General features: G+C 41.2%; 1 protein-coding gene across 1 annotated transcript; it reads right to left on the reverse strand.

Annotated features, from left to right (window-relative positions):
- Window positions 1-180: 180 nt before the first annotated feature.
- On the reverse strand, window positions 181-25,410 carry ago1 (argonaute RISC component 1). Its single transcript, XM_042489218.1, has 19 exons — window positions 24,919-25,410; window positions 19,164-19,350; window positions 15,304-15,424; window positions 14,204-14,385; window positions 13,439-13,575; window positions 12,989-13,123; window positions 12,738-12,825; window positions 10,950-11,097; window positions 10,163-10,282; window positions 9,918-10,040; window positions 9,603-9,736; window positions 9,107-9,291; window positions 8,355-8,514; window positions 7,547-7,637; window positions 5,412-5,606; window positions 4,440-4,574; window positions 4,253-4,354; window positions 3,902-4,101; window positions 181-2,895 (listed from the first exon to the last, which is right to left on the reverse strand). The coding sequence occupies exons 1-19, from the start codon at window positions 24,941-24,943 to the stop codon at window positions 2,787-2,789; spliced, it is 2,577 nt and encodes an 858-aa protein (XP_042345152.1). The 5' UTR covers window positions 24,944-25,410; the 3' UTR covers window positions 181-2,786.
- Window positions 25,411-26,333: the final 923 nt, after the last annotated feature.

A 26,333-nucleotide genomic window follows, 5' to 3' on the forward strand; every position in this document is an offset into this window, starting at 1 on the left:
AAAGATAATTGTTGGATGCTTTAATCAGAAAAAATAACCAAATCTAAATATTAAATAGTAATATTTGACAAAAATCACTTTATTCTACATGCTTCTTAAAATGTTGCCAAAAATAAACTGTTTGCATTAACTAACCAGCGTGTATGTTGAGTTATAAGCAAGTACAACAAACAACAGAAGTAATAAAAAACAATTTTATTTTCTTTAAAAAATAACCCGCCCCAACAGAGTTCCCATACTATCACATACAGAGCCAAAATAATATGCTTCCATGTCCTTTCATTCAAATCTATTGGGAAGTGCTATGACAAGGACTGTTCTTGATCAGTGGCTTCAATATTGCTTAGTCAGACAGTGAGGCTGTGTGGAGAGGAGTAAACTCTCCAGTGTCCACATGATGCATTTCCAGGGTGACTGCCATTTTGTCTCCCCCCTTTGCAAGGTGCTTTGTGGCTTCAGTGAGTGAAGAACTGCATCTGGTTTCAGTGGTACTGGGAAATGCCCCCTGACTGATTTTTCTATTTTTTTTCCCAGCACAGAATGAGGGGTAAAACATTGGCCCCAACTGTGAAAGGCCCGGCAACTGGTGAGCCAAAATACATAACAGGTTAATATTATATATTTATATATACAAATCACCTTGGACACAATGAAGGATCAGTAAAACGGTGTACAAAGGCATTTTGATTATGCAAGTTAATAAACATGATTTAAAAATCAAACTCATCTGATCTCTTATCTTTTGATCCCTTTCAGCTCAAAGGGGCTCTGGCCATCAGACAAGATTTGAGGCGCTTAAAGGGCAACTGAGGTGGAATTTTGAGACCGTCTCCACAGTGCCCTCTTGAGGATACACTCTGACACTAGTCACAATATTCATAATAATAATGACAAAGGAAAAAGCAGTCTTTATAACCATTACACAATCGAGGCAAAACAACTGACAGGCAGTGGTGAGCGCAAAGGCTCCTACCTCTAAGGAAACCAAAATAAGGTGGCTCAGAATATCCAGTCATAAAAATAATTACATGCATTTTTTTCCATAAATCCAGAAAGTGACTTTATGTAAAGGCAGGGCATATTATGTAACATTAATAGTGGCCCGTCCTGTTCAATGTAGCAATCCCCTATCTGTGCCGCCCATGCACACAGAGCACCAATGGGGATTGGCTAACACAAGCTAGGGGATTGGGGCAGGGGATGCTGCAGGTGTGAGATTTTAAAATAGTCAGCGAGGATAGAAGGTGATGATGGAAAGAATGAGGAGTGGTAGTTTGGCTTGAAGGGAAATTAATGAACAAGTGCATTTGAAGAGGTTGGTCTCTACATGCTTAGAAAAGAGACGGAGAGGGCAGAGATGCGTGTGCTTCTGCTATTCAGGCGATGAGTTGTAAATGCCTGCAGAGGGAAGAGCTTTGTGTAAAAATGTGGATAGGTGTGTGTATAGGTACGCAAAGAAGTGCATGGGTGGAAGTTTAGAGTGCACTGCGTGGCGTCATCTCCACTGATACATGTTGGAATGTGCAGAATGATCGTAGCAAGGTCGGTCGCTGAATGCAAGTTCAGCTTTGCAGCACTTAAGTGTTCACAGACTTCATATTTGCCTGCATTCAAATCTACAGAGGAGTGTTGACCTTGCCTATTGCCGTAGTTACCTCTTTGTTCTGAAAGCTATGCAGGTGTGGGTGTGAATACTTCAAACTAGTCTGTGTCAAGCCTCCGAACAGGCAAGTCTCACCATTCTGAAGAAAGACAAATCAATAAGTAAATAAAAAAGTGCCTCGTAAATCCTAAAAGAGCATCGCATACAGAAATGAAAGATTATCTTCCTGTTTAAGTGCCCCTTTTCCATTGGTTGGCATTACTTTTGGCTGGTTAATAATGCTGGTTTAGGTGCATGGGGTGCAAGTATATTTGATACACTCTATGCAAATGGTCCCTCTATTGTTATGCTAAGCTTGCCTCTATAGGCTAAATCTCTAAGGGACTGACCAACCAGCACAGAGAGTGCGGCAGGACTTCTCTCCTGTATCTACGATATGCTACAACTGCTCTCTCTGTCTCTGCTAAAAGAAAGACCAGAGGACTAGCCTCACAAGTACTAACAAACTCTTATGTGCAGGACTGGTGGCACCTACATGCTAACACTAAGTGCTAATGTACCATACCTCAGACTCCTCAAGGCCGTTTAAAAAAATAACATTATTCAAAAACATTAAAAACATGAATGTAGTTCATGATAACGATAAAATGATATATGTAAGTGTGCGTGCCCAGTACCACCCTCTGGAGGACCCCCACACTAAGGGGCTTGGAACACTGGCATCCGGCATTCGGATGGGTAGAGAGGCAGCATTGTGGTGGCAGTTAAAAAAGTTTTTTTGTGAATTTTTTTTTTTTTTTTCATCGCCTACTTTCCTCCCATCCGTATTGCATACTTACATACACAGGAGTGTGAAGGTAGCGTACAATACAATTACATAATCATAATACCACGTTTAAAAATTCAACATAAAAAGAGCAATAGTCCTGGTAAAGTAAAAACAACAAAATGACAATAATAATAATATTCATAACCTTTTGAGTGCATGAGGCTGTAGAGTCTGTGTTTACAGGTGAAGGGCTGTTTGTTTCTCGGATGTTGGTGAATGACTGGCAGGTCTGTGGAGTGTGTGTGGTGGGCAGTCATTGGGAATAAGGGATGGGGATGAGGTGGTCGTGAGCCGTGGGCCCACTCAGGTAGAAATGAGGTGGGAGGGGTCAATGGTGGTGATAGTTGGTGTAGCTCAGGCGAAGTACATGGTCCTCAGGGTGTCGTGGTGGATCTGAACAGCTTTAGCCAACGCCTGGGGGTCCCGACCGTTACTCTGACCAGACACGTGGCTGCCCTCTCCACTGCAGAGTGATGACAGGGGGAAAAGTTTTAGAGAAAGTATCGGTGACACTTAAGCTACAACCACACTAATATATTTCCATTTTAAAACACTGTCTTAAAACAAAAAAGATCTCTGTGCATACAGGCGTTTTAGCAGCGTTTCAGAATGAACCTCTGTCCACAATAACACAACTGAAAACGCATATCACAAGACCATTCTTTTACACTAGGGATGCGTGTTCCAGTATAAACAGAAAGCAGATTGTCTCCTCTGCAACTGGTTGCTTAGCTGCAGAAAATATTACGCAGATGGCTAAAAGTGTGACAAGGGATTTCTCTGCTTGAACCAATTTGCAAGGTGGAACTGCTTCTAAAAGTAACATGACTGTAAGGATGTCAAGGAGGAAAAAAACAGATTGTATCGTAAATGACAGCAAAATTCAGCAACAAATTAGAGCGGTACTGTCAGGGAGCGTTATCTATCGCTGAAGAAAGTGTTGGCAATGGAAAAGGAATAACTTTGCCCAAACAAGAAGGATAAAAATCCCAAAAAGGTATGTAGACCTTGCTATAACGAGTTGACGTGACAAGCTGAGACTGATAGGACCCTATCAGGAAGTAAACATGTGTCTAAGTCATTGTTTCCAAAAGTCTTTTACTGAAGCGCAACCGAAGAGTTTTGAAACTAAAACAGAGTCAGCTGTGTTTTTAAAGGTTTCGGTTTCAGCAGTTCCAAAATGCTGGATGCTAGGCCTAGATGTAGCAATAGTTATGCCTTAAAAACAAAAACATATCAGTGTGTATGTATCCATTATGTGTGATTACCATAATAAAGCCATCAATAGCACCGTTTCTCAAACCCAACAGTGCTACAGAAAAGCTCATTAGACTGACAACCATTAATATATTACATAACTGGAAATTTACAATTGCCGTGGGTCCAGAGAATGCTGGGAACAAAAAAACATATTACAAGCAATCAGCATCTGCGAAAGCCTGTGTAGCATCTTTCATAACCACACTAACCTGTCATGTTCTTTGTCCACTAGATGGTAGCGGGCACGGAAGGCCACGAGACGAGCATAGTAGGCTGGCGCAGGGATGGAGACTGAGCGGGTACAGCGCACGTAAGTGTGGCACAACTGGTAAGTTAGAATCTGCAACTCATCAGCCGTGAAGCGATTGTCGTCCCATAAGACGTAGTAATGAGACGGCCGGCTGGTACCCTGGAGACGGGGACAAGGCAAAACAAATGAGATGAAACATACTCAAATAACTGGCCGTGGGAAACAATTTAATGTGATAGGATGACTTTACGGGGAAAAGGCTGTTACTCCTATTATAAGCACCAAAACGCTCTGTTTCAGTTATTATTACCTGTATGCCTGCATGGCTGCACAGGTAGAAGTCAAACTCAAAGGGATGAGTGATGCTGGTGTCCACTGTAGTCCCTGCAGGAATATTCCCACTCTTTCCAATCTAGCAAAACACACCAGATGATCATTATTAAACATGCAAAAACAAGAATTTAAAAATAAAAAATGTTAGAAAATAGAAAGCTTACCCGTTCAGACTTGTCAGCACAGAAGAGGCGTGTGTGGTGGCGTTTCTGCACCACAATGTAGGTGATGCCTGGCTGATAGTCCTTCTCCAACTTGATACATGCATCTCTGATGGCCAGGAGCTCGTAATGGAGAATCTAAGCACAAGAACATTGTTGATTAGCACTCTAGCTATAAAAAAATGTTTTAACTTTGACAGCATTGCATCATAAACTGATATTATATTGCTATCGTGATATGAGACTAGATTTGGTCCTAGAATTTGGATATCGTAACATCATAAGTGTTGACTTTTCCTTGTGTGTATCTCTTGTGTGTCTCCAGGTGCCCCCCCTCCTTTGGTGGCTTGGTTTGAGGAGCCAAGCAGCTAGTGCCAGTGGGCTGATCAGCAGGCATGTAGACTGTGTGTTGGATGGTTTTTGATCTGCTTAAATTGTGGTTCAAAAATGTTTATTAAAATCCCGGGTTGATTTAATATTTAATTTGTGGACTTCTTGGGTTACTAGCACTTTTTGAAAAGGTAGTTTTCAATTAAGATCAGCGTTTTGTAATCCTGTTTCTTTATTGTTCTTAAAGTCCTTTTTTTTGCTTTTACTTCAGTTTCCCTTGATTCTTTCTCACTGATTTAATTTTCATTTTTATTACTCCTTGTCCCCGAAGCATAATCAGCTTTAACACACCTGGTTTTAAAGGCTGCATTACAGTAAAATGGTGTAATTTTCTGAACTTACCAGACTGCTCAAACTGACTTTACCCACTTAGTCATTATATCCACAATTTGAATGATTATTTATCAAAATTCTCATAGTGTAAAAGTTTTTTTAGAAAGCACCAACAGTCAAACCAACAATATCGTCGCAATGTCAATAGAGATCTTTGGTCAAATAAAGATTTCCTCCATATCACCCAGCCCTATTAGTACATCAACCATGAAAGAACTCCCTTCAGTTTTGACTTCCATGACGCCACATTACCTGCGGCAGCTGTCCCTCAGGAACTCCATCTCTGTAGAAAATGATCCTGGTGGGCTTGAAGCGGGTCGACTTGTAGAACTGAATTAACAGTTCACGCACCATGTAAGACAAATCTTCAATGATCTCTTGCCTGGGTCTCTGGACTCGCACTGTGGCACAGTATCTGCTGGGATGAGCATCCATACTGCCTACCACCTGGAAGAGAGGGCAGGAAGGGATTGACAGAGTGTAACAGTGCACTGTCAGCATAAGTGGTTTGATTCCCACCAGTAACACATATGGAAAAAATGCATTGGGTATTATAAGTTGCTTTGCATAAAAGCATTGATCAAATGTATGATAGAGAAACACAGAAGGTCATGTTACTGGACTGCATCTCAATCCACTGTTCTCAGTCCTTTGTCCGCATGTGTATATTTGTATGTTAGCGTCCCCTAGAGGCCACCACTGGGAAGTGTGGGAGACTCATCATTATATTTTCCTTTTGTCAAATTCTTCCGCTCACTACAGTCCTTATTTTCGCCAGTTTTCTCCTCAGTCAGAAGAATCGAGACAGGCCCACTTTCCTCTCCCATCCTCTCTACGTGTGACTCGAGGGTTTGTCATAATTGCTAGGCAACAACACAGCCAACCACAGCTGAGCTGAGGTCAAGGGAGGACGAGGGTTGACGTCATTTCCTTCTTGAATGTGAGTCAGTGATGAGCCATTCGTTTCCCTTTATCCCTCACTAACTCCTCTCTTGCTACGTTCTTTTTATTCGCTCAGCTTCACTTATTGTGTATCCGATTCAAAAACGAAAAGTCAGACTGACTGCAGATTCATGACAGACTTCCAGTGCAGGGCGTTTGCCTCTGATCTAACGTATCAGAGAAGAAACAAAACAAAGCACTTCAGTTCACTTCACAGTTCTTCAGGCTAAATTGCTTGTTTATTGTTGCCTTAGCACACAATACTTATTAAAACTGTAAATTAGGGCTGTGATGATTTTAATGAAAATGCCAAAATCAATTACAAAAGCCTATCCTAAATTACCACAGCTCAAGGTGATACAATAGCATCTAATTTCTATTGTGCATTAATGATACTATAACAGTCCAATTCATAGGAAATGCTCACATGAACTGAATGTGATGACATTTGCCCTACAGTGTTTTAATTAACCTCTCATCTATGTTAAATATTGAAGGTGTTAAAGCTCTTCTGCCTCAAACATACTGCTTTTGGCTGCAGGATTCTTCCTTTACAAGCAATGCTGTGCGCCATAGCCTCCTACTGCCACCGTCACCAAGCAACAACAACTGTGTATTTGCTTTTCTATGACATCTTGAGGTCATTTGCATTATTTACATGCCCTTGTTGTTTTTTGATTTGCCTATAAAAAGGAGTGCCCCTGCCAGCTTAGCATCTGGACTGCCATCAGTGATGCTACACTGTGGCAATTATCAACAATTATTTTGATTTTTTACCATGCATAACTACTTATAAATGAATAATATGTCTTTATGGCTTTGAAAGGGATAGAAAAAGAGAAAAAGGTTCAAATCCCTGTGCTGGCAACCATCCATTGTTCTTGTTTTGATGCTTTTTTAGCCATCTGTGTGTCGGAGTTGGCACAGAGCTGCTGCGTCTAACACAAACAGCAGCAGTGGACAGAACCTGTAGGACATTTATGCAGATAAATTCTGTGAAATGTATAAATTAATGACTTTGGCTGCCACTTATTATAGATACACCACCAAGTTAAATGTTTCAAGCTGCTGTTCCTCTATGGTCACTACCATAAAAAACTGACTATATTGAAGTCAAAGAAAAAAGTTCTCTTGAACTAGAAAGTCAATATTTTTCACAACAAAAATCTGTGTCTCAAAAGCCAATTTCTCTTCTTTTAATGTGTCTTGGTGGCAGTTTTAGAGAAATATTAGATAGAGACTTTATTTTGATCAATTAAGCAATAATTTAGTCTTTAAATAATAATTAAAACTGGTAAATGTCCTCGACAAGTTGCCAGAGCACAAAAGCTCTCCAAAGTCCCCTACACACAATTTAAAACAACACGCCCTCATTTGAAAAGTGGCCTGTGTGACATTGTGATGAACTAGGGCTCTTTAATGAAGGTGTTATATCTGAGACTCACAGCAGTAATGGAGGGCTTCTTGCCATCTCCAGCAGGGGGGTGCGTGACGTCTGCTCCCAGGAAGATAACCGGCTGCTGAAACACTGCTGACCTGAGAGAGTGAACAGAGGAAGAGATGCAAATTGCACATGCTCATAAAAGCAGTGAAGATTTTGACGAGTTATGTCATCATCATCACAGGCTGCGATGCTGAGATGGGTCAAAATACAGTGTGTCATCCAGCAGGACTTTGAGGAATTCAAAAACTTTGATTGTAACGTGTACATTTTTGCAATAAGAGAAAACAAATACATTTTTAGTAGGGAGACCAAATGAACAATAAAAAAACTGTGTCTTAGCTGTTCATATTGCAGCCGCCACTTCAGTCAATAGATTCATAAATATGACAAACTTTTTATGAGACAGTTATAATTATATGCACGTTGCAATTTAACAAGCCCAAAATAACATCTTCAAATGGCTTCTTTTGTACAGCCACAAAACCTAAAGAGTCTTTGATTAGTATCATAAATGATTATGAAAAGCAGCAAATTTTCTTATTAAAAAAAGCTGGAGCCAGCAAATGTTTGACTGAAACAGTTAATTGATTGTCAAAATGGCTGGCAGTTAATTTTCTTTCTATCGATTTATCGATATATCGACTAATTGTTGCAGCTCTATGGACAGCAGTGATCCATGGCAGTAGTCTGGCATTGATAGGTTGCACAGTGTTTATAAATGTAACTGTAGCATTATTAACATTCTCACTTTTGTCCTCTTGCCATTAATGTGGACAACTAATACAAAAGCAGCCCAAAGAAAAGCTCACCTTTGGTGAGGCACCAGGATGTTGTTGATGCCTCCTAGCTTCACATTGATCTTGAGGCAGAGGTTGGAGAGCGTCTGTGGCGACGTCTTCACCACGTTCTTCACCTGAACACACTGCGTGGCCATGCCCAAGAGGGTGTCCCCAACACGCTTTACCTCCGCTACATTGACAGTTTGGAAATGGCACAAAAAGCATAGTAGTCACGCACACCCAAAAACAGTTTGAGGCAGTTGCTGGACCAAATGCTCAGAGATAACAATTAAACATGAAGAAAGGTCCATGCACTGTAGCTTCCTGAAGTGCAATTTATTAGTACATTTCCAGTGATGCTCTTCTTCAGACTGAGGAACTTCAGCTACACCCGCCAACCGCATCACCAGGCAGAAGGAAGTGCTTCCTTCTGCCTGGTGATACAGCTGGTGAGTGTAGTTCAGTAAAGAGAAACAAGTTCCTAAATGAAACTGCTCACAGCAAGGTCTGTGGTTTGTCATGAGTAACTGGGTGATGACTTTTTTGAAAGAGGCACTGCTATTGAGTTTTTTAAATGTTTTTTTGTGGTTTGAGCATCACAAGCCAAGTGACATCTATATTAGAGAGAAGGCAGACAGTTTTACAGCTAATGTCTCCTGAGGTATTATCTAGCGATACAGGTAAGAGTAAAAATATGGAATTTTGATTCGATTTGACTCCAAAAGTACAGACTCTTATCATGACAGATTGTATATAAAGGAGAAAAAAATAACATAGCTTACCATAGACAGGAGTTTTTCCCGGCAGGATGACGATGATGAGCTGCAGTCCAGAGTAGGTGTTCTTCAGGTGTCTGAACATGGGCTCCACGCTGTCCGCTCCCTGGGCGTATTTACAGAAACACGGTTGGCCCTGAATCGGCATTCCGGCATCCTTAGAGATCTTACGCAGCTGATCTGTGAAGTTCCTGAAAGAAAAACAGCGTAGATGAGACACAATTCAGCAATAAATGTCATACTTAACCATTGTTTCGTACGGGAGGATATATTATTTATTATATCATCAAAAAATGAATCCCCGTGTTATAGGGATTCATACCAAATGTAAGCTACATATGGCACTGTGGATGCACTTTTTTGTCTCTTACTAGCAGCAACATTAAAAGTGGATCTAGTGACTCACCACTTTTCAATGCAAAACAGCCAAAGAATGTTGTGGGGGGAAAATGATTTAATTCCCTTCCATGACTTGCCACTGTTACTCCTCATTAGTACTTACTTGAGCACCTCTTCTCTGCACTGTTTCTGGGGGGCAAAGCAGGCAATCGCCCACACTTTGATCTCGATGCCGTTATAAAACTGCTTTCCCCTCATGTCCCACACTCCCTGGTTGGGGGTCGCAATGGCACGGTTCTGTGGAAGAGAAGCAGAGAAGAGAAATTTGAACCAAATCAGGTCAGATCTACTGCAAAAATATATATGCTACTGTGTGTGTGGGGGGAAATGCAACTAACGCTGTCCCTACTTCAACCCTCTCCCATCGTAACTCAAAATCTAATTTCTTTTTAAAGACAATAAATGAACCATGTATTACCCGTCCTCCATACTGCAGGATCGGGGCTGGAAGCACCCTGCCCGTCACCTCAGCCATGTCATCTTTCACCTTGATCCCAAACTCCTGGATGTACGGGTCCAGGTTGAAGTTGGCATTCTTCATCTGCGGAGAGTGGAGGACCATCCATCATATCTCAAAGTCTATGTGTCTGTTACACTGTAAATCACTAAGTCTTACACACACTTCTATTCACTGCTGTTACACCAGTAGTCTCTCCAACTCACCAGCCTGCTGATCTCCTCTTGTCTGTCGGGTGCAGAGCGAGCTGTGGCTTTGATCATAGTGGAGGTCTGATTATCTGTCAGCTTCTTGATGCATCGTTGACCTGCTACAATGTTACACACCTGAAAGAGTAAATCAAGAGCCACTGGGGTGTAAACACTGGTTATTCACATCAGCTAATCCTGGATGTATCTCAAAACAGTGTTTAAGTCAGTGCATATGGTGTACATAAAACAATAATCAAAACTTTAAATGATACACTTAGTGATCGTATCACAGTTAAAGGCTGTCCAGACCAAGAACAATAACTATACCAGCAACTAAAAATGTTAAAAACAGTTCTAACTTAATTGTATTGTGGAGTCCGCATCACAACTATAATAACAACAGCTGCAGCGATATTATTTGGAGGTTAAAAATTGCACCACTGGATCATAAAACAGTCTAAAAGACACTACCAGGATGCAATCAGACACACCATCAGAATCAGAAGTGTTTTTTAATAATAGAGATGAGGAGACGGTTATGAATGGCCAACACTAGATGGTAGGCTATCTAGCTTGACCTGCAGTAGCCTAATGCCAACTGTCAAGGAGAATGAACCCCTCGTGGCTATCACAGGAGTTTCTATCAAACAAACTATTCACTCTCCTACAAAAGTGCTTGAATTGTACACAGCAGGAGGTAGGTACAAAGAATGTTCATGAGTGTGGATGCTCACATCTTTATCCGTATAGTTATCATTCTTGGTATGGACAGCCCTTTATTCATCCTTGAGCCCTTCCTTACCTCCAGAGGCAGGTAGGTGTGCTTCTGCTCCTGCCCCACCTGTAGGCAGGGTAGGTGGGGGTATTTTAGCTGCAGGTTGTACTTCTGCTTGAAGTACTGGGCCACTGTACATTCTACTGTCTGCCCACTTTCGAGCTGAAGGGGAAACCTGGTAGAAAAGACGAGAAACATAAACTACTGTGTGATCAAATAAAAAGATGAAGACGTTTGCTTTGCCGTGAGATTTTGAGTGGAACCACTCCTGCAAGGGCATGAGTGTGTGACACATCAGTGACCTTATACCAACAAATGTCACTGTCATTGCAATGCATCACTGGCCAGTTCCCGATCAGCTGATTCATCCAAGTTCATGTTAAAATGTTGAAAGGCGAAAATGACAATCACAACGTGTCAGACTCCAAGGTAACATATTAAAATTACATCCTCACGTTGAACAAAACCCTAAAAGAGGGTGATATTAACTCTTTGAAACCTGGAGCAATATCATCCTTCTTGTGCTGCATTTAGATGCCTTTCTCAAATATTTAAAACTTTTAAAACTTTTACTTTTTTTCACAAACATGGGGAAAAAAGCAATGAGCAACCACAATTTGCAAGAAATTAGATTTAGATTTTAAAAATTACTATTATTATTAGTTTATTATTAGGGAAAGGACATATTTCTAATTATCATATTGCATGAGAAAAATTATGTTACAGATTTTTTAAAGAATCTTGTTTGCCTTGGTTTTTTTTAACTTTCTTTTTTTTTTAAATTTTTTTTTATTATTATTTTATTTTATATACAAATTTTCAAGCAAATTTCTTGTAATTTTTTAGTAATTTCTTGTCAATTTTGGAGTCATTTCCTCTTTTGTTGCTCATTGCCTTTTTGAAAGAGGGTAGTTATGCACACATCAATTTAACAGTCCTCATTTGACCTGACAAAGATCCAAGCAAGACTGAAACGTCTTCAATTAACTTGTGTGACATGGAGTAAGTGTGCAGGCGTTACCTTTTTCCTTATGTAAACTCATTGCCTTCTTCCCATGTTTTTGGAAAGACATAAAGCTATTTTATCTTTTCTTACTTTCTCTTCCCACGTCTTATCTGTCGAACTATAATTTAACTGTTTTTATAAGATGAATCTTTGTTACTTTGTGATGAGGCGTACCCAACACAGACACTTAACCAGGTAGTCGAGAACCTTTTGAGGAAATCGGGGACTCAACATGCCTTTTTCAACAGCAAGAACTAGGGATTAATATAGATCCTCTAGCAGAGTTCCAGGTGCAAATAATTGGCGGGTAAAGAGAGACAGAAGTAGAAACATTCAAGAAGGCCAGTGAGCACTTTTTTTTTTCAAAAACAGTGCTGAGTGTCGACTGTGAAGACAGACGTTCAAACAGTATCACGCAACAGTAACTACAGAGAACAACAGGATGACTCTGTTGTTCTCATGTGTGAAAATGCCTTTCAAACAGCACCTTCATTTTTTAATCAGCGTCACTTCTCCAACTTGCTTTTTTTTTATTCTTCAGATGTGATGGAATCATAACAGGATTGTGAAAAAGGGGAATTTGTAGTTCATATTTTACTTCCTGAAAATATCTCCTGTAGCTCCTCGTACCTGGCACTATTTGGTCAAAACAAGCTATGAGATTATCTCTATGGCAAATTGATTATTCATATCTGAACAGAATATAAGAATCCATAGGGCCAATTTGGGGATATTCTACAAATGCAGATATTTGCATAAAGATAGATAAGACTATGTGATTAGTAATTCGATACTGTCTGCGTACTTACGTCTGGTGGCTGGCAGGACGTCGGGTGACATTGCATACTCGATATTTCCTCTTCATTTGGCCACAGTGGGTCACCTCCACCTTCAGGCCTGGTAATACCAACAAAAAAGTGATGTAAGTAAAAATTAACACCATCAGATACAGAGGAACAGACATGACAATTAAAAGTGCTTCTCATGAAATAACAAAGCACAATAATCAGGCGTGAGCAAAGAACTGGAGACAGCGGCATGACAATGCACAGTCGCCCACCTTTAATCTCCTTGGTGAAGCGGACCCTTTGCGAGTCAGTGAGAGTCTTGGGCTGCTCGTCAATATTGCGAATGTCCAAAACCTCACACATGAACTCAATTACAGGTTGGGCTTTGTAGAAGGCCGTGGCAGACACTAGAGGGGGACAGAGAACAGCAATACATCCATCCAGGTCACTGAAGAGCAATTGAACTTCATCTCTGAGTTTTTATATCAACATTTAAAGTGTTTTCAAAAGCCAATTTAATATTACAAGCCTATATTTATGATATCAGAATTATAAATCATACAATGGCTGGCGGTTTAGATACTCTTTGGTCCCAGAGAAAATTTTACTTCTCACCATTTCTGACCTAACAATATGTCTGTTTGTGCCCAGTCATGCAATGTCAGTAAAAAACAATGAGATCACTGGCTGACTACACACGTTCGCTCACTTCACTGACTCACCATCAATGTTAAGCATCATCTTCCACATGGCGGGGCGCACAGACTGGTGGAAACCAAACCAGACTTCCCTCCCCCCTCCCAGTGGGTGGTAGTATCCTTCAGGTGGGGAGAAGAATGAACGGCCCACTGGAGTGTACCTAATTGGAGAAGGAGGTGGGGAGGTGAAAATGATGAATTTGCAGAAAAAAATGGACTTGATTCAAAGCATGACCTCAAAGTGACTTCATATCCTGTAAAGTTGTCATCTCATGTGGATTCAGAGTAAGTCAACTCATACAAAGATTTGAACAAAACAAGAAAACTGCATGGAATACCCCTAAAATGGGACAAACAAGAAACAGTGGCGTATTTGTCTGAACACACACAATAAATGAGAAACATCATCACTGAAGCGACTACTTTTTCACAAACTGTGGCTCAAAGACCTCTTTTTTTGACCATTTTCAGGTCAAGTCCTCAAGCCAATTTTATCATTATTCCTCTGCTCAGCATTGTTCAGCGAACACTTTCACACAGGTCTCAGCTAACGACTTTTGTTTAGTGGCCCTGACCCCTGGAGCTATGACGGTCTGATGCATGTGAAGGGAACAACCCAGTGAACCTTGCTAGATTGCACGCTTGACAAGAGCATGACTTTCCGATCTGCTTTGAAGATAAACATGCATATAACAGATTATCCAACTAAACAGAGAGTGTGACAGGGTGTTGCAGTATGTGTATGTATGTGTGTTTGTGTCTAGAAAGGGTTCCTGTGGTGTGCTGTACCTCATAGAGGCCAGGTGACGCATGGCTACATCCAGGGCTTGAACCGAGTCGAGGGGGACCTGCAGCCGACCGCTGACCAGAGTCTCCTGCAGCAGGCGCCATGACACTTTGGCCAGCCAACGGATGGACACCTTGAAGATTCGGTCTTTACCCTCACCTGGGATGGTTACCTCAAAATCCACCTGGGAGAAATAGGAAAGGACAGAAACGGAGAGGAGAGGTAAAAAAACAAGGCTGCAGGGGAGGGAGAACAGTAACCAGGAATCAAATGAAGACGTGCTAGCAAGAAAAGCAGAAAGCATACCAGAAACTGTACTTCGTACAGGATTTATTATTCAAGAAGGTATTTTGCACTACAGCGTGGTTCAAAAGCACCGTGCCTAGGTAAGGCAGGCAGCAGCCCATTAGCTTTGCTTAGCATAAAGACTGAAAACGGAGGAAAACGCTAGCCTGGCTCTGCCTTAACATAACAAAATATGCCTACTAGCATCCATAAACAGCACTAAATGGCAACAGTGCTGACAAATCAAACAGCATTAACCAGGAGGGTGGGTGATACGGTTTACCAGTGACATCATTCTGATATCAGCAGTCACCGCTGTATGAATGCAGTGCAAAGCGGTGGCAATAAGCAGGCGACTGGGATACACTCATGCACCAACATGCATGCATGGCTGAATCAGCTCACCACAACAAACCAAAGACAAACTCAGATCACAACACGCACATAGGGGAGCGTAACTTAACTCTCTGCTCAAGGCGCCATTACTTCACTCTATCTTTACATAGCAAATTGTGATTATCTGCTATATTAATGTTCTGAAGGTTGCATAAAGAAGCCTAAAACTTGAAGTCTCCAACCAGACAGTGTTCCATAAAACATAGATGTTTGTGGTTGTTATGAATACAGGGAGAGTCATATGTACTCTGCAGGAGATAAATAGCATTTTCTATTCAGAGCTTTTTTTAATATAAGCCTTCTTCCTCTAGGGAAATAGAATAACTCTCATTTGAACCGGGTTTAAGATTGACTTTATTGATCCCTGAGGAGAAATCAGTTGGTGATTATGGTGTGGTAGTGTAAAGCTGCAAACATCTACCTTCTCACTCCCAATTGGAAGTGCTAGCACCGTGTAGATGTTCTTCTTGCCGTCGTACACTGGCTTCCTGTCACCAAAGAGCTGGGGCTTGAAGTGTTGCACCATGTATTCCACCACCTCCCTGTAGGAGGAGACACACACAAACACAGTTTGGGGTTAACATGCGCCAGAAACAAGAGGAGGCCCCCACTCTGCCAATTAAACGCATCGCCTGATCAGGATGCTCTGTCGTGATCACAGGCGGGCGGGGGGCTCTCAAGATGATAGAATATTGATCATGCAGGATGCAGCTGTTGGGTGCAATATCTCATGGTCACAGGGGGAAAAGCAAGGACAAAAAGAGCGAGGGTATGGGCGGGGGGCCACCCTTCAATGCACGGTGCCTTGGCCTTCATATAAGTGTGGGGGATGAGGAGTCATTCTGAAAGGAAAAGGTCAAAGGGCTTGACCTTTGCATGCCTTCTTTAAAGCGTTTTCTCGCTCCCTCGAACCAAAAGAGACCCTGTCCCGTTAGAGATGTTGGTACGAACACACGCAACTTTCAGGGAGTCTTCTTTAGAATTTCAAGTTTTCAGAACAAACAACTCCGATTACAAATAGGAAATTACTGATTTGTTCATTTGTTTGTTTCTGTTGACATCCTTGTTAATTAGAACAACAAAGCTCAAGGACTCACAGAGCGCTCTCTTTTCTTTCTGCTGAGATCTTCAAGGATTTGAACAAAAAGATTGCTTGTTTAATCAAAAAATGAATGAAAGGCTATATGAGGACACTAGTATTGGCTCAGGGCTGTTTTAATAGACAGACATAAATAATGTCAAGTTATTTCTTTCAGGTTTTGAGGAAAGTAATTACTTGGTCTTGAGGAAATATGCAAAGACAAACTGTTAATTTATTAAAGCTGCGCAAGTCCAAATAAGACACTCAACAATAATGGCTACTCCATGTTTGTATAATAACATGTGCCTTCTAATAGCCAGATGCTATTTTTGTGCAGAAAAAAAACACAGACTACCCAGCAAGGTTTTCTAAATTGATTTTGATGTCAACATTTTACAACAGATCTCTCCACCAGATGTGATTACTGATGATTCTCTAAAGGGCCAGTGCTGTAAGTACGCCACATCGGGGCAGTCATCCTGAGAGTTCACAAACTGAGCAACTGACAAAACAAAGTTAGCATCCTTCCTGCTTTTAGGCTGTTCCTGATAACTGACACACCACTCAACACAAAAAACATGGAATATGATAATAACCAATGAAATCTTGTTGACAGCCACCTCATAGTGTGACACTTTAATTTCAATCTAAAACAGAGAAAGCAAAGTAAAAGAAAAAAAATTCAGTCATGCCTTCATAGAAGGTTAAATTCTCCTGGATCAAACATGACGAAACAAGGCTGCAAGACAGACTTCCACAAGGAATTTTGTCATTTATATTTATGTATTGTTTGTTGCTTGGATCGAAGTACTAACATTAACAAATCATAACAGTGGCAGCTTCTTTTGTTTTTAATTTCTTACAGCTTTTAAAAAAACATGGATGGGGCCAGTAAAAACTGTCAAGGGATTAATAGTTTCATGGAGAAAAAAATGCTGATGCTTCCAGTCAAGTAGGAAGTAACACAACAATCCCTGCTAACCTGAATAATTAAAAGGGATCCTAAAGGAAAACTCTTAAAAAATGAATTAATGTATTTGAATTACTTTTTTGCAATAAACTTGCTCCATTCTATTTTTTTGTCATTTACAAGATACCTTCATGTTCCTGCATCTTCTCACAAAGTTGATTGGAAAACCACTATAGAATATTTATTTGATTCAATGATATCAAATAAACCATCTCAAATCATCGACTTTATCTTGATTTTTCACACAACCATTTTGATTTTTCCTGCATCGGACAGCCATGATTCAGCCGCCCCAATACAACGCTTTCTTCAAGCACACTCCGCAACATAAACATCATCCAAGGTGAAAGGGTCAGTTAAGTTAAATTCACTTTTGACTCCACCATCTGTCCAGTCCGGTCACTGTGGCAGAGCTACTGCAGGAGGAGAAGGCTCCCTGCTTCATATGACCTGAAACCCATGCATACTTAAAGGGAAACGTGGCTATTTTTCAACCCGGGCCCTGTTTTTCCATGCTTTTGTGTCTAAGTGACTAATGGGCACTGCAATTTTTGAAACTGGCCCAGCATTGAGAAAAAGGGCTACAGCTTGCAGCTGCAAAGTGGGCCGCAATGTAACGACTCGGGGCATATGCATCCTCAATGAACATCCATTAGAAATTGCTTGTTTTTGTCCATGACAGGCTCAAAGTATTATAAGTATCCGACAGTATCTTGGAAAGGACCCTGCAGAGAAATAAAACATTTTTCTTTACCCTTTGCTTGATCCAGCCAGTTTGTTACTGCTTTTCTGCAACAAATCAACCATTGCAAGACTACAGAACAAGACTTCTCCTTAAGCAAGATTTAACTGGACACAAACAGGACAGATTGCTTTTAATGGACGTACATTGAGGGTACACTATTGCCCTGAAGGATTACATTGCAACTGCCTTCACAGCTGCCGGCTGCAGCGCTCTTGACCAAAATTGTTGTTTCCATGAGTCAGTTAGGGTGCTTTTCAACTAACTTGTTTGATTCCTTTTCTCTGGCCATTACGGTTCATTTGGGCTGGTGGGAAAACTGTAAATCGAAATCTGGTGCGGAAAAAACAACCCAACCAACACCACTTAAAAAGGTGGGTCTTGGTTCACCCCAGGTGGACTCTGGTGCAGTTTGTTTGTGGTAAACCAGCAGAATCTTATGATAGCAGATGTGAAATTTTGGATTTGAATTTGAATTTTGGATTACTTTCCTTGATTAAAAATCTGTTAAAACTCATGTGCTTGTATCTGACTCTTTGTACCCTGTAAGATCATTGAGTCCATTAAAGTTCGTGAAATCATTCCCACAATAACAAGCCCAGAATCATTACTGTACAAGACGCCTCCTTTTTGTCCTGTCTCTACCTCTTATTCATCACTAACAATTATGCTGATAATCAGTTATTTTTTTTGTGAGCTCTTTGTTGTGCCAAAGAAGCAGAATTGGAATCTATCGGCTATCAGTCTGATGACAATAGACATTAAATGATAGCTGCACACAAATGCCGATATTTAAGTCTTTATTTTTGGCTTGATTCTGCACAGACGCATGGACTTTTCACATTGCTTTTTGCTCTTCAATGCCTGACGAACAATTACTGTAGGTATGGGCAAAGAGTATAACGTTATCTTTTGGAAAATATCTAACATTGCCTGGAAATATCAAAAGCATATCACAAGGTTCAGGTTTTTGCCCCCAATTTGAGTAATTTATGACTTAACATCTTCTTATACTGCATCCTAATCAAAAATGAGTTTTCCTACATGACAGAGTCCCATGATGCAAACATAGCACATTTAAGCTAATAAGACCAATCTATGTAAAGCATACTTGAGCGCTCTGCTTTATCTGCACCTGATTTATTTGTCTTATTTTCCCCCACATAAAAACATCGTAATCATCCTTTAAAAATAAATAAATAGTTGTTACAAAGCTGTTGTTGCTGCCTCATAAAAGACTGACAACTTAGTGATTACAAGTGAATGTTGGGCTTTTATTATCCAGTTTCAAAATGTTCCCCACTGCAGACATTTCAGCTGCTTGTTAACAACTTAAAATGCATGCCTTGCTGCCACAAGTTAATCACCACTGGTGACACATGACAACTGACAAGCACTGATCTTTCAGAATAATGTGGGACATCACAGACAAGACATACAAGAAATACCATGACTGTGATCAGACGAAGGCGCCACATGTTCTGTTACCTGTTGACTCTTCTCGGGCACTTGTCGGGCTTGATGTCCACCTCATAGTGGTAGACGTCCATCTTTGGGATCTCCACCTCGAAGTAGTTCGCCAGCAGCTTGATGGGCTTGCCCACGGTACCCATGCCTGGCCGGCGGGGGGCATGGAACACCTGCTGCAGGGGTGGGGGGAAGACCCCCATGGGCACTGGACAGTCAGGAGGTAGGGAGCCATCAACAAGGACAGGTGACAGAGGGGATGAGGTTCATAGCAAAGGGAAGAAGGAATGAGGGAGCGTAGAAGAACAAGACAAAGCAGAGGACAGGCACAGGCAAGGCAGGCGCCACAGGAGATTAAAAAAACAGTTAAGTGAGGAGGTGGCAAAGGAAGTGGTTTTAAACAGCAGAGGACAGGGCAGAGAAGGCCGAGACATGTGGCATAAGTCGGGAAGGAAGCGTGGGCAGGGGCCAGAGGACATGATAGGTGGACACCACAGTGGAAGGCAGGAAGAGGAAGAGGGCGAGGGAAGATAGGAAAAGAGAGAATGGAGCAGTTAAATAGCAAAATGTGCATTTGGGGCCGTGGAAAGGGAGAGAGGTATGTTGAATAAGTGGTAAGATAAAAGGTGATGGAGGTGGTTATTGACAATGCACAAGGGTGAGGAGGAGGAACAACCAGATGAGGTCAAATGAGGACAGACAAGAGGGATAGGAAGATAGAAAGAGACATTTTGGTGGGGAAAGAGAAAGGGATACATTAGAAAAAACTCTGATTTATGTAGCAAAGAATGATTTTTGAAGATTATTCATCAAATGAATTTTTGTTGCGCTTATGATCACATCCCTGTTATACATATTACCAAAATTTACAATAACTGATGGACTTTTGAGCAAATTAATCATTAACCCCTATTACACTGCCTCCTCAAGGCAGACATATCGTGCCGTTATGACGCCTCGCCGCCTGTGTTAAAGGTATGACTATGATCACAGAATCAGGGGACAGAGGTGTCTCACCTTTGAGCCAGCACGGAAGATAACATGAGTGCCAAAATGATGTCTGTGTAAACAGGACAGGCAGCAGGACGGGACTATTGGCTATTGTATTGGACAGGTGTGGCAATGTGTTATAGGTGCGACCCACCACAGGAGATTTACAAAGCAGATAGCAGCAATTAGTGGCTAACCCAAAGTACAGCGGTCATAAATGTCCGCAAATTGGGAAAAAAATCACGTCCAGGAGCTCCTTTCCCTTCGAGCAGAGGACAAGATCTGCCACCATATAACAGAGACAGTAAAAGATTGTTTTTGTGATGTTATGGCATTGTCATTTTTTACAAAGCGCTTATGTTGTATGTCACACTTGAGACAGATGCTGCTGTGTGAAACGACACCTCTGCGATGCCGGCATTCTATCTAAAAACTGGAGCAGCATCATGCTGCCCTTGTTTGGCTCCATGTAAAAATGCAAAGGCAGTGCAAAAAAGGGGTTTACTCCCTGCCCTGTAGTACAATCTCTGTGTGAGAAGGGCTATACTGAAGATGTCAAAGAAGGCTCTCAGAATGCATTATGATATTTCCCACTATGATTTGAAATTTTGGAATATTTAAAAAATTGAGACAGTGATTTGCAGATTATATTGATAATGAAAGTAATAATTAGTTGCCTTAAACACGTGTTTTTCACATTTAAAAAAAGGTCTCATTCTAAAATATGTCCTCGTCCAACATACACTTCATTTGTCAGATATTTTTCAGTGGGGTAAATTTAGCATTTTTTTGTATTTTAAGGTTTTAAAAAGCAGGATTTCCCTGGGATAAAAAAAAGCAACGAGTAGCCTTCAGCATACAGCTTAAATTTCACTGATAATAAGTCACCATCAGAAGAATCCATACCAGCATCACATCTTAAAAACAAGTCTAAGCCGGTCAGGAGGTCTAATACAGAGAGGATGCTAGACTGGGTGCTATATGTGACTGTGACTCCTGCCTGAGAGGGGCCCAGTGCCTTAACCTCTGGGTCCCCAGAGAACAGCCCTCCTCCACAACAAAGACCCCAGCTGCCCTGCTCCTCCGTCACACACACACACTCACAAATTCACGGGTGTACGACAGAGGGAGCGCCCTTGCTACAGCGAACGCACACCCTCATACACACAAACACAGGGGGCCCCCTCTACATTCCCAGCCTCACCATGGAGACACCACGGCAACACAGCATTGTCATGGATATCAGGGGACCTGTGTGTGTGCGTGTGCGTGTGTGTGTGTGTGTGTGTGTGTGTGTGTGTGTGTGTAGAGCTGTTGGAGGAGATGGGAGGAGGCAGGGTGCTGCTGTGGTCATGTTGAAGAGACCTTGGCCGTTTTGGTCTTGCACTGAGCGTGTTCCCACATTGGGCCAAGGCTCCTGTGTATCCCAAACTGGAAAAGCCCTGCTTTAAATAGCTGCTATAGAAATCCAAACATACCACTCAGTCATATGTTCACTAAGCCTTCGGGAGATACCAAACTGACATATACAGTAACTTTACCCAGAAAACACTGAAAGATGCTCTGCTTAGTGTGTGTGTGTGTGAGTGTGTGTGTGTGGAATCACACCTCGATACAACACATCTGACAAACACCATAAACACAGACACCAGGCATGTGTTGACTACACATACAGTATGCACAAGAGAGCATGTATGTGTGCGAACACGTTGAGTGTCTAGAGTGAGTTGTGATCGTTGCACACTCACACAATGACACACACATTTCGCCCTCATGCCAGTGAAGGCAGATGGTGAGAAGCGGAGCCAGCGCTTTCACATATCCCAGGACAATAGCAGTCTTTCCCAGGCGGTAAGACTTAAAGCAGAGCTTTGGTGCTGCATCATAACATGAAGACACTCACTACTTACTGTCTTCACAGTGACGTAACAAGCAATAAGCCCGAGTCACATGGGAATGACTACTTTAAAGTCATAGGGGAGCATGCACATTTTTGAACATTTTACTTTGGTACAAAGATGGCTAAATTTGCCCGTTTCATGATCCTTTGGTCCGCTCTGCGATACAGAAAAATTTAAGCACATTTTCAAACACTCTTTGGGGGCAACAGAAGATCCCAAGTGTAGCTAATGATAAAGGATGAGTACTACTCAGCTTAAATGCAAGCACAGACTGAAATCGAAAAAATCCATCACAGTGAAATGAGCCTCAAAACAGGGAACAGTAATGAATGTTTACAAGGAGACCCCTTCCCTTATCAGGAGATCACAACAGGCCAAGTACGTGAATGAGAAGGAACAGCCAATTATGCATCAATTGTTTTGGCCAAACTATTTGGCTCTCTGAATAATTGGCTGTTGACCATGAGCTAAACATGGCAATCAGCTCAATCTTGGAAAATAGCACATTGAATAATCACACTTCAAACACAAAGCAGACTTTGAGATGAGGGGCCTTGGGGACCCTTCCCCCACCCTAAAAAATAAAAACAAGCCTATTCAACTGAATACATGGTTCAGTGTCTGGATTGACAATGTAATTTCAGGCCTACTTATAGTAAAAAAAAAAAAAAAAAAGAGGATATCTAGAGAGGGTTCAAAGACAGTTAACAGGGTGAATTAGTTCACAACAGCACCTCTTAACAAAAAGATATGATTTAATATATAAACTCTTCAGAACAGATTCAAGGCTGTATTATAAATGCAAGAGTTCAACATTTTCCACAATAGGTGGACTTCAGACCTCGGCATGAGGCCAGCATTACCTAGTTTGTGTTTTAATTGGCTGCTTCCACACCTCAGTGTCATTCAAGAAAACTGCTAAATAAAGCTCATCACTGGCCCTGATAACCAATTGCTGTAGATCTGAACATGAAGCATGCAGAGAAAAACCCCACATTTAAATGTAATGCGCTGCACGCATGCCTCCCTGTCTTACCAAGTTTTAAAAACAGGTTCTGTCAACTCTAACAGCAGATGTGCACATACCCCAACTGAGGATTATTTTTGGTTTCACATAAATTAATAATTCATCTGTCTCCGCAGATGTTAGGCTTGTGTCCCTCATGTGTGCATGTAATGTGTTAAACACTCTTTAGACAACCATAATCTGTGTGCAACCATAACCTGTCAGTGAAAAGGGAGGCTGGTCTGCTGTGTGGGGGCCTGTCAGCTGCTGCCTGAAGGCGGGCTTCACCTCCATTGTTTCTCTGTCGGACTGTTGGATTTTATGCCCATTATGTATTCCTTGCAATGTATGTTGACATTTTCTGTTATATACTTAATTTCTATCATACTAAAACTATACTGCATGTACTGTATTACACACACACTGTTTTTATACTGTTATATTTGATGCACTTTTCTATCCCTGCCTATGTTATATTGCTGTATCCCATATTAGGGTTGCAGTGATATACTGGTTGTTAAGTTGACGGTTATCATATGATGTGCATTTGCTTATGTATGATACTGGAAAAGAAATGCAACTGGATGGAGAATCTCTGTTTTATTTGAGTTATTTTCAAAAGTGCGATACTTCCATCAATAAAGGATTTCCAGTTTCAATTGTAGAAATAAGATGTTTGCTCAAACAAATCTTACCCTTCTGTTTAATGACAATAATAATAATAATAATAATTCTGTAATACTGTGATAGTGCAATATTTTCTGAGATGTTTATTTTGACGTGAAGATCTCATGCAGATGCAACCCTAACTACAACTACACTGCATTTACTGAATTACACACAGTTTTTATACCATTAGATATGATGCTCTGTTCTATTCCAGCTTCCATGTGATATTATATTACTATTTTTCACTTTATATTATATCTCATGTCGCATACTATCATAAGCTACCATATTATACTGCAACATGGTAATATATTCTTAGATTATTTTTGCATCATATTCTGTATTTTTCAATATCACATCCCACCAATAATACAGACAAACACCAAGTACCAATATTTTTCATCTTGGGATGATAACAATAATAAAAAAATAGTTTAGAATTTAATCAAACATGTGAAATGTAGTCGAGTAATCAAAAAGCTATGCAACGCTGTCAAAGTATATGCAATGTGTGGCTGAGAGCTTTGATAGTAAGTAAAAAGTAAAAAAAAAAAAACTCATTTGGTATTGTATGGAATGAGCAAGTTTTTATGTTTGATTTTAAAATCACAATTAATCGATCGTTAATCTCACCAATTGTAAAGCCTTATTTAATCATATCAGTCTGGTGTTCACTGTTAACACTGACTTGCTGCTTGTACTGTCACTTTAAGCATACTACTCTCACTTTACCTTGCAATTTCTTGTTTTAGTTTCATTTTATTTTCATTTTAGTTTAACGTACCTCTTGTTATTCATTCTCTCACTTTTCTCAATTTTACTTGTGCTTTCTTAGTTTTTATCTGTGTCTTTACCTCTTCCCTCCTCACCCTGATTCCCACGACCTCCCTGCCCCCGCGCATGGCTGAGGATAATGTGAGCCCTCCAAAAGGCTTGTCCATAGCAGTAAATCTAGATAAATAATAACGCTCTCTACAAAGTGGTGTGCATGCAGACTGCAAGAGAGCCCCCTCCATCTCCCACTCTCTCCTCTGTAAACGTTGCGATGCAACAGACGGGGTTGTCACCAAGCCTCCCTCTAACATCCCCCTGACGCCAAGGCCAGCAGGCTCCGGTGCCCCGTTTTTCCAGCTGCAGCCTCTATCTGCAGCCATAACTCAGGTATCCGGGCTGATAGTATGTTAAACCACTGAAGTAAGAATAAACCTACCAGCGCCAGACGGTCCCGGCTCCATCCCATTCACTTAGCCGCGCGGGTACAAGCTAGCTTGTCCGGGGTGCTGTGGCCAAACCGCCGGCCCCTTCAGGCTGGAAGCGTCTCAGACTTCCAGCCCCCTCCTCACGGCGTGTAGGCTTCTCCTTTCTCGGTGTACCCCCGCCCCCTGCCCCTGCCAGAACCCCCCAGACCCGCAGAGGAGTTGAGGCTAACGGCGATAGCTGCCAGTTGCTTGTCTGCCCGCTGACCCTGGAGGTAGTAGCGGTGGGGCTGGAGGGCGATACGGCTTTATATCCGAGCTCTCTTGCCTCCGCGGGGCGGTGCGGTCCCTCCCGGCGCCGTGATCTGGCCGATTGTCCGCGGCGCTGTGGTTTCTTGACGGTCTGTTGTGCTCCTGCTCACCGTTCAAGCAGGATTCTCCAGCGGAACAAAAAAGGCCAGCCCCTCACCCCCCAAAAAATCTGAAACTTCTTCTTTGCCATTAGAAAGTGCAAGGGAACTGTTGATGAACTTGCTGTCACACCCCAGAGGTGGAAGACGGAACTACACTGCAGATATGCAAATATATGGGCAAGTGTACCCAGTGTGTTCAAAACCTGATGAAGATATCACGAAATTAATGATCACACTAATTACTACATACAGAATGTATAACCATAAAATTGTGGACTACTTCATAACATTTAAAACTATTCCTCTCTCTTAATGTTTGAAGTTAGAATTAAAGTTTGATTATCTCAGGGGTCTCCAAACTTTTTTTGAATGGGGGCCAGATAAGGTGATGTGAGAAAACCTGGGGGCCGGCCACTTCTTGCATGATATGGGTTATTTTAAAAAAAAAAAAAAATCACAATATAATGATATCGACACATCTAGTTATTCATTTTTCTCCTGAAAGCAGTGTCTCTTTCTATAAACTTTATGCTTTTTTTCTTCATTTATTTGCTCATATATTGTCTTTTTAATTAAAAAAAAAAAACACTAGCTCTCACTGCATAGTCCCTACGTGATGCATGTCTACAAACTGTATTATAGTCTTACCATGACGGAAAAAAACAGAAAAAATGCAAAGTAATCTTGTGTGATTAACCACTTTTGTGAGGCTATTATATTTTGAAAGACAAGCCATGGGGCATTTAAAATCTGTCTGGGGGCCACAATTGGCTCCCGGGCCAGACTTTGAACATAACCGTAAGAATTTAACCACTTGCAATTTATAGCCTACATGGTCGTCTTTCTCCTTTTACATGGCATTTCTGCCTCTCATTTTTATTATACTTCGCACATATAGGTTCATTTTTTCGATCAATTTTCTTAGTTGTTGTATGTGTTTCAAAATTGTTTAACTGTTCTTTCTTTATTTAAAAAAAAAGTTTTAGGTGTTTTATTAGTCTTGTTGGTGTGATGTT

Source organism: Plectropomus leopardus, chromosome 7 (genome assembly GCF_008729295.1).
Source record: "Plectropomus leopardus isolate mb chromosome 7, YSFRI_Pleo_2.0, whole genome shotgun sequence".
NCBI classification, from domain to species: Eukaryota; Metazoa; Chordata; class Actinopteri; order Perciformes; family Serranidae; genus Plectropomus; species Plectropomus leopardus.